This window comes from Trifolium pratense, linkage group LG7, assembly GCF_020283565.1.
Source record: "Trifolium pratense cultivar HEN17-A07 linkage group LG7, ARS_RC_1.1, whole genome shotgun sequence".
NCBI classification, from domain to species: Eukaryota; Viridiplantae; Streptophyta; class Magnoliopsida; order Fabales; family Fabaceae; genus Trifolium; species Trifolium pratense.
Window position 1 is genome coordinate 56,202,987 of NC_060065.1, and position 10,067 is coordinate 56,213,053.

Consider the following 10,067-nt stretch of genomic DNA (forward strand, 5'->3'; position numbering starts at 1 on the left):
AATATATTAATATGGGGATCCATTTTAATTTTGTAATTTATCATGTGATTTATTTATCTACTCATATATTAATACGAAAATCTATTTTTTCAAAATTTATACGTGGCCTATATTTCAACATATACAACAATATGGGCCTATTTTTTTATTGTAATTTCTACGGGAATATATATTTTTAATTATGCATTAATACGAATGATTTGTTTTTATAATTTTTACTTAGTTCTATATTTTTACTCATATATTAATACAAATTTTATACATAAATATCGTGTATTCAAATTTTACTCATATATTTGACATTTTTATAGTATAATTTGAATACACGGTATTTAAAATTTGAATTGTGTTAAGTTATTTTTGTAATAAAAATAAATTTAAATGTATATTAGTCTTCATATTTTCATAAAAGTAAAATTTAGACCCGTTATTAAAAAAAATGATTTTTTGGGCTTAATTTTTTTTTTCAAAAACTTAGTCATTATTTAATTATTGGCATTTTAATTTTTTGAAGTAGCAAAATTTGTTACACAGATTTTTAAAGACAAAAAAATTCTGTGTAACTTATTTAACATATTAGTGTAATTTATAATTTTTTGTGTTAAATAATTATGAAATTTGAAATATTACAATGTTAATTTTTATACTCACTTTTTAACCCGTGCTTGGCACGGGTCCGGATACTAGTTATAACAACAAATGGAGTAATTAATTCTACTAGATCCCAACATAACATCCATAATTAACATGTTACAAAACAATGTCTTTCAACTCAAACCGTTCATTCTTCATTTCCTACTTTGTCTCTCTTTCATCAATCCTTTCTTTTTTTATCTCTAGATTATAACTTAGATTATTCATAATTAATTTAATTAATCAATCAATCTATTTTCTCTCTTGTGATTATTAATTAATCACTTTTCCAATTCCACGTCGTACGTAAACACCGTTAGAACCGGTCTATCATCATCATCATCATCTCAATTCTCATCTATTCTTTCTATTCCTTTTTCCCCCTTTCACTTTCTCTAGGGTTTTTCTTTTCAAATTTCCCAATTCAATTTCAATTCATCTTCTTCAATTTCACCATCAATCTCACAACGACGTCGTTTCAAGATGATGATGCCACCAGGCCTCGTTTCCAATCTCCAAGAAGCACTTCAAAATAGAAAAGGAACCGTTCCAAAACAACCAGAACCAGAAGATTCAAACGACACCGTTTCTACCACCACCGAAGAAGATAACCCTATCGAATTCGATGAATCCAAACCAATTATCTTGCTTACAAATAGCGATGGAGTTGAATCACCAGGTCTTACACACCTAGTTGAAGCTCTCGTTCTTCAAGGCCTTTACAATGTTCACGTTTGTGTTCCTCAATCGTGCGTTCTATTTTAATCTGTTTTCTGAAATCAATTTTTGATTTTTTTTTTTTGGTTTTTTGTTATTGAATAATGTGTGGAATGTGTTTGTAATTTTTGTTAGTTGCTGAAATGGTTGCTTTAGGGATAAATCTGTTTCTGGTCATTCTGTTACAATTCGAGAAACTGTGGAAGCTATTTCTACTAAACTTAATGGTGTTATTTCTGCATTTGAGATTTCAGGTATTAACTTTATTCAATTATGTTTCTAAATCTGCTTAATTTTGTATTTGGGATGTGTTTAATGCTTATGATACTAAAAAAGATGAATTTTTTTTTATTGTTTTCTAATTTATGATTTATAACTATTTAGGAACTCCGGTGGATTGCGTTTCATTGGCTTTATCCGGGGCCTTGTTTTCGTGGTCAAAGCCTGTTTTGGTTAGCATTTATTATATCTTAAAATCGGAAATTAAACTGTTTATGTGCTTGTTCTAATAAGGAATTGCTTTGATTTATGAATCATGAAGCGATTTGAATTGAATTTCAGGTTATTAGTGGGATTAATCGGGGATCAAGCTGCGGCCATCATACGTAAGTTGGTTAGCCATAAGTTATATAGATCTGAAGTAGGACTTACGAGTTATGTACGACACATTTTAATGTTATGTATGTGTTGATTTCATTTCAAGCTGTTTATCTATGTATGTATCTCATGCTTTAAAATACTCCAGGTTCTACTCGGGGGTTGTTGCTGGAGCTAGGGAGGCATTACTAAGTGGTGTACCATCATTATCAATATCATTAGATTGGTAAGTTGGTGATTCTATACATCTGGTTTCAACTATGCTCTTACGGTAGAGGTTATGTGAACTGGTGTCATATCCTGTTATAGGAAGAAAGATGAAAGTCAAGAAACTGATTTCAAGAATGCAGTTGAAGTCTGTTTACCGTTGATAAATGCAGCTATCAGGGATGTTGAAAAGGAAACCTTTCCCAAAAACTGCTTTCTAAATATAGAAATTCCGAGGTCACCTTCGAGCAACAAGGTGTGTAACATTATTATACATTGGATGGCTCTAGCCCTATAGGTTTTTAATCTGTTCACTCACAGTTGTGGTTTTCTCGCATATTGTTTACACTGATGCAGTGGTATCATTTTTTTGACAGGGCTTCAAATTGGCCAAGCAAAGTATGTGGAGATCCACTCCAAATTGGTTAGCTGTTTCAAATAGCCGATATCCAACTGGTCATTTCTTGGCCAACCCACAAGCTGGCCTAGGTCTTCAGTTTGCACAGCTTGGCCGAGATGCCTCTGCAGCTGTAAGTGTCCTAACACTACATGCATATGAAACACGTCTTATGTTGATATTTTCTGTCTAGTCTTAAGTGATTTTAATGATTCTAATTCATTATTGCTGATATTGGAATCCGTGTCTTCAGGGTGCGGCTCGTCGGTTGGCTACACAAAAAAAGAATTTGGAGATTATTGAATCAACTGGAGCTGCAGGAAAATCTGATACAAACAGAGTGAAGAAATACTTCAGACTAGAGGTAAAATAGGAGGAGGAGGGGAGATCTGGATTAGAGTTTGCTATCATCTTGTACAAATCCTATTAATATTGAAGTTAATCTGTTTGCCATGCCGGGTGTAGAAGATACAAATTTATAAAGAATAGATTATCATAGAAGTTATGTGCATACTTGAGAAGATTTATATATGTTTTTAACCACGAGTTATACCTTTCTTTGTATTTTAGATTTTTAATCTGCTCCCTTCATACATTATGTGTTATATTTGTAAATTATTTGTATAATTGACTTAGCCATATTCTACTTGTACCTTCAGTTTTTGGAAAAGCAGCAAGAAGAAACAGACGATGAAGATCTGGATTACAGAGCACTGGAAAGTGGATATGTAAGTTGGAATATGAAATTTTTTTCTCAATTGATATTAATTATTTTTAACTATATTATATTTTCCAGAGGGTTGTGCGCAACTATGTGCAAGTATCTTTATGTTGTCATAAATATACCTATTTTGCCCCCTTCTCATTATGATGGATTCTTGCATGTGATTTGGAGAAACAGGTTGCAGTGACTCCGGTATCTATTTCTCCTCATATTGAGACCGATATTCAAACGGCAACTTCTGATTGGATTTCTACTGTGACTCCCGGAGGACAGTAAATTAAAGATTAAAGATTCAGTGTGATTGTGTTATGTGTACATCAGAGATTTATGATAATTCTTTCTTTTCATTTTTCTTCCTTAAAGCAAAGATGGAGCAGAAGTGGTAGTCACTCACACCAATTCAATAGTTGATTTCTATTTGTACTCTTTATTTTTACATTTTTTTTGGTTTCCTTCTTCATTGTTTCAGTTCCTTTGGCCACTTAGTTATTTCTGATTTGAAGCAAAAGCTTCTTGTAATTTCTTGGGCATGTTTTAGAAAAATGCCATCTGGTCTGTTTGTAATATCTATTACTAGCCAAACACTGCAACAGCTTGTAACATTTTGTTCATTTCTTTCAGATAGTTAAACTTTGGTTTGATGATTGATTTATTGCAATGTGCTCTTAATTTATTCAAGTAATAGGTTGCAAATTTACCTTTTGGGTTGATATTGTCCAGATTATTTTGTTGAAAGAATTAATTTCTAAAGTTGAATGCTAAGATAATCTGTAAAATGCAAACGCATTTAAAATAAATTTCCTGAATTTATTACTAAAACTTAAAAGTAATCTCTATGATGTTAAGTAATCTCTTTGGTGGTTATTTCCTTAATTTAGCAAAACAAATGTGTTATAATTGTCTTTTTATTCAACTACTACAAACTGGTTTACCGTTTGTCATACACGCCACTTCTTTTAATGGTAACTTTGTTTGGTTTATTTGAAAGTCCAAGAATAATTTGGTGTTTAATGATAACAGGTGGACCAATTGACATTGTCTTAGTTAAATCTACAACTGTATTGACTCTTTTTGTTTGAAGGAGTTGTTGCACCAAGTAGCTTGGGTTGCTCACTTAGGAAACATTTTCAAAGTTCATGTAGATGACAACTCCCTCAGCAATTCTGGTAAATCTGACTTGCTTTGGAGGTATGACGCGCAACAAGGTATGCCACACAACTATATAGCTGACTGCCTTCTCGAAATTTTTAGACTATTGAAATTGCTACTAGTTTACAAGTCCAGCTTTATACCATTTACAACGATCTTTGCTTAATATTGGACTAAGGGTTTAGTAATGTGGTTATTGAATTAGATTCTACAATTGCAATTGGTTAGGTGGCTCAGATACTTCTTTCTTTCATCCATCTTTATGCTCCTCTCATGTAGACAATTTTAAAAAGTTGGATTTGACTGTTACTCTCCATCATACTCCAAGAGAAGACAACAAGTGTCCAAATGTTTATATGAAGATTTGATATTATTGTCCTCCTTAGTTCAGTCATGTTTTGTTAGTTGGTGTTTTAGGCGTTAGTCGCCCTCGAACTTAGTTTGCTTTTTCCTTTCTTTTTATATATACATACACACATACATTTGCATCAGAGCATTGAATATTTTTCCCCTCTAATTATACCCATTTGCTTGTTTGAATTTGTTTCATGAGTACATGATTAAAAAAAGTTATTTGAGATAAATTCAGTTTTAATTATCGTTTTAAGGTGAAATATGAGATTACACATCATTCCCCCCCCCCTTCTTCAAATTGAACACTTCTAAAAATTTCATTAGATGAATTTCACTGATAATTCTACTCTGGCGGCCCATCTTTGAGAGATGAGCTCATTATTCCTAAATCTCCTCTTCAATCTCCAAATAAGGTGGGGGAGGGATCCAGAAAACTCAAAAATCCTTGCAGAGCAGTCAACACTCTTAAGACCGCGCGATTAAGATCGAACGGTTCAGATTTCAAGTTTTATATTAAATAAAAAATAAAAAATTGTCTTAAGATATGAACCGTCTAATATTAATCAGATAGTTCAAAAGGGATGATTGCGTTTGACTACAGTGACTACATTTAACCCGTTTCCGGGGGGAGTCCTTTAAAAAGGTGGATATGCATCACATTGGAATAATTTTGTCATACATTTTTTCCTTTTAGATTGAGTGTGTTAATGAAAAAGGAATAGGGTGGAATAATTTTGGGCCTACATTTCAAAGGCCACCAAGTTGGGCTTTGATCTACTTTATGTCCAATGACATGAAATGAAAGGATTGGTTTCTCTCTCCACCCCCAAGTTTTTCTTTTCGCGCAAAACACACATAAAATTTCGGAAAATCTCTCGAATATTTTTTTCAGTGTAAATGTTTTCCGAAATTTTCTGCGTGAAAAAAAGAAATTTGAGAGGTGGAAAGAGAAATCATCAATTGCTTGTCGGTCGGACTTTGATTCTTTACACCGCAACATTTCTTTGTCCAAAATTGTCACTTCACATGTCAATGTCAAGGACTTGCATGTTGATTGTTATGAATAAAATTCTAGAGCCTATCCTAAAGTCTTCTCACTTTGTTATAGAATGCCAATGGGACACAAATGTTGCTTTCTTTATGTGCATGTTTGATTCATATCCAAAATTCACATCATAAGCAACACTGCTCCTATCAACAACACATAATTTTTCTATCTTCACATGAGAAAAAAGATTGACATAAGAGTTTGGAGGTAAAAGATTCAATCTAAGCGTACTTCACGCCAAGACCTATCCAAATAGGGTGAACTACACTTGCATTATACTAACCATATATTATGTGTATTTTTTTTTAAACTTAAACAGTAACTATAATGACAATTGCCATGATATACTTTAGTGGATATTTATAATAGAATGTGGCAATTTTTTTTAATATGAAAATAATTTAGGTAAATTGTTTTTAATTCATGTATAATTATCTTATCTATATTTATTAAAGATACATATGATAGTGATACTACGTATTAAATTGCAGTTACTGACATGATTGCGATTGTACTTATGTTGTCAACCTTTATAATGAGGCAAATGCAGCTGATCTAGTAAAAAATTGTAGTCGCAATTTCGTTGCAAAGACCTCAAAATCTTTTATACTAGCACACATTTTTTTAAACTATCACCGACCTTTGGTTCTTGGTCCTTTAATTATGACCCTTTGGTTCTTGGTCCTTTAATTATGACCCTTTGGTTTATGTACTGTAAAGGGTGTAGTGTAGTGAAACATGATAATAACACAATCAAATCAAAGAAAGGAAGATGGGGTAACAAGAAAAAAAAGAGGTCAGAGTGAATAGAGAATTTATTTTATTTTACTTCCTAACTTTGTTGCTTAATTAATTCCTGTAAAAAAAAGCATCTAGAACAAAAATGAAATGATTCTGAAGATGTTTGGGCTGGCCCATTAAAAAAGAAAACTTTCTAAGATTCTGAGCCATGCATAGAAAATTGGAAATTGAATAGACTGCAAAATAATTCATACCCCTTCCTACCATAATAGACTAAATTAGAATCTATTTCTATAGTTATGGGTCCTTCAAATTATTGAAGTAACGCGGTGCCGGCTGTAAATAAGAGATAGATACATCTTTAATTATGTCACATTTTTCTTAATCATAGAAAAAACAAGAGATAGATACATCTTTAATTAATTCCCGCGTGAACTTAGTTCAGTTAGTAAATACATCATATTTTATATGTACAGATCAGAGTTCGAATTCCAGATATCTCACTTATCCACCATCCAACGAGCTCCAATCGGGCGTCTTTACTTTCTCTAAATATAACGACCAAAGATAATCTAGAAAGAAAAAACACTTTAATTATGTGGTATTTTTCTTAATGATAGAAATTTACACTGATTCAAAGATAATCATCAACACAAGGATTGAGTGGGTGGGGGTATATTATATGCATGAAATCAGCATAAGATTGAAAGGTGTTATGTTTCCCTAACAACTATTACTAGATTCTTTAAAGAAGATTCCATATGTTATCACATTACAATCATAAATTTGTGGAATGCTCTTTCTATGTAATCAATAATATTGTAATGTTTTTTTACTCACTTTTTTTGGTTAATAAAATCTATCATGATTAATTCTTTTAGTCATTTTCTGCTTTATGATATTTGATAGCTAGCAAATAGCAATTAGGGGGGATTTTAAATAAGAATCTTTGCTTTGAAGTTTGAACTTAATGAATATTGTAATCACCATTAGACTATGTTGTTGGTTTTTATATGAGATCACATGAATACCGTGCTCTTAATTAATTATCTGCATGTGTTTGATTATTTACGTAACCTTAAACCATAAGGAAAGAAGATTAAGAGAAGATATATCAAGCATGCTAAACATAAAATGTTGATATTCAAGCTTTGTGTATATGGAAGTATATGTTAAATATGTTTGAATCTCAACCCAAAAGATAGTTCTAGAATGAGATGCCTCGCATATTTATACACTATTGTTTATAGTCTTATTTACTTGAGCTTAATGTTTTTCTTTTTTGGAAGTTATTACTTGAGCTAAAATATGCACATTCTTCCTATTAAGATTGTATAGTAATCTTATCTTAATAATTTAAAGATGTAAAAAGTGCTTGTTTGATTTATCGAAATGTTTCCACATTCACAAGTTCCAAATATAAAAAGGAGATTATATTTTGTCCTGGCTTTAAGTCTTGAGGCTCTGCAACTAGCTATATCTCTTAGAGTAGGTTTTTTTTTTTGGGTTGAAATTAATTGAAAATCGTTTTGATCTTTAGTCTAAAAGAGGCGAGCCTCAACCAAATGTTAGTTGGTTCAGTGATGATTGACGCTGAACTTGGTAGGGAGAACCACAGTTCAATCCCCGCAACTGAATTTGGGAGGGGACTGGAACCACTTGATGCCAGAACTCGCCCCGAACTCTGGACTATTAGGGCACCCTTCCCTAGAAACCAGAGGGTGAAAACCAAAAAAAAAAGAGAAAGAGACGAGCCTCAACAAAGGTAATTTGCTTTCATGTAAAATTAAATCACTCACAGTAATTCAACAACCTCTTCTTCAAATGTGAATATCGTATATCTTATATTTAATCCAAACACTAAAACCCACTCTCGCCTCCCCACACCAAGTTGATCCGAGCTCTAATATACCACTGGTTGAAGAGTCCAGCTGAGTGCCGAAAACAACAATGAACTATGTTCAAAGACGAAAAACACTAAATCTCAGTCTAAAACCTCAAAATATTAAATATATGAAAAATCTTCTCTCATATATTTTTTCCATTCACAATCAACTGATGATTAAATTACTCAAACACCTTGGTGACCTCTAGGCACGTAAAACAATGGTTAACTCGTTTTAAATTTTAATCATCATTCAAATAAAACTAATTGATGTCGTCGGTGTTAACTTCTTTGGCTTAAGATAGTCCAAGTTTCCAACTATAACTTTCAATTAATTAATCTCCTATTTTTCTTGTCTCCCTTTTTCATCCCTTTTTCCCATCAAAGGAATGATGTTTTTCCAAAACTTTAACCAATTTATAAGCAAAAGCAAAGATCAAGTTTTCCCCATGTAAAGTAAATGTCAAGACTTGACATATGGACCCTTATAAAATTCGGTACAATGCAAAAGTAATAATTATGTAAAAGTGTGATATGTCTATGGACAAATTGTACAATGACCTAGATAAATGGTTTATATAGTTGCAAATCTCTCAAAATAATTAAGAAGATTGAAAGTAAAAATTCATGATTACGATTCAATCATCGAATAAAAATAATTACGAGTTGAGTTTGGATGCACATCCGCATGCACATTTATATACCCTTATTTTCCACTTCTCGGTCGCAGATGTGAGAATCAACTATTGGTCTTTCTTAATAAATTCAGCATCAATTACTACTAGACCAACTAACGATATCGGTGATTAAGCGTGAACTCCTATGAATATCACTAGTCCTCATTGGAAGAGTTTTAAGACAATTATTCCACTTTAAAGTTTAAACCACCTATTAATTAAAGTGGTTCACAATGTAGTTTGTCATATTGTAATTAATTTTCAGAGGAAAAATAAAATTTGTGCAAGAAGGGAACATGCTACCTAAACAAGTACATATATCCCTATACATATACAACAATATGTTAATTAATTAGTTTAATGAAGCTCATTATCTTAATGAAAATTGTACTACTAATTAAATCACAAAATTGGTAAAAACAAATATATTCTTGTTTGATTCTTGTGGATCACATCAAGATATGCTATGCTATAAGTACCAACAGAGCAGCATCTCTAGCTAGTCTATAGGAGAGCAGAATTGGAGTGAAGTGGCAACAAGTTGACCATAGTATATGTACGGATTTTTGTCTTTGTTTTGACATCATCATCCATAAATGTCAAAGAGACAGAGAGAGGAAGCAACAGAACAATGTGTCAACATAAAGTACTGCAAAACTAAGCATATATTACCACTATACGACTAATTCTAAGTTATAAAATAAAAAATTAAATATACAATGCTAGCTAAAAGAGTAATAATATTAAATGTTACACAAAAATACATAGTTTTTAGTTGACAAACATGTGAAAGAAAATAGACATATTTATGGAACTATTTAGCTAGCATCTCTTAATGATACAACCTCAACTAGTAAGGTTCATGTTTGCAAAGTTCAAGAGATATCATATGATAATTAAATGCATGGAATATTTAATTAATTAACTCAACTCACCAC

At 31.9% G+C, this 10,067-nt stretch overlaps 1 protein-coding gene across 1 annotated transcript; it reads left to right on the plus strand.

Moving 5' to 3' along the window:
* The first annotated feature begins 764 nt into the window (after positions 1–764).
* LOC123894117 (5'-nucleotidase SurE) lies at positions 765–3,953 on the plus strand. Its single transcript, XM_045944011.1, has 10 exons — positions 765–1,382; positions 1,507–1,604; positions 1,735–1,802; positions 1,912–1,955; positions 2,096–2,173; positions 2,257–2,410; positions 2,532–2,684; positions 2,805–2,915; positions 3,211–3,279; positions 3,453–3,953. Exons 1-10 carry the CDS (start codon positions 1,117–1,119, stop codon positions 3,549–3,551), a joined length of 1,140 nt encoding a protein of 379 aa, XP_045799967.1. The 5' UTR covers positions 765–1,116; the 3' UTR covers positions 3,552–3,953.
* Positions 3,954–10,067: the final 6,114 nt, after the last annotated feature.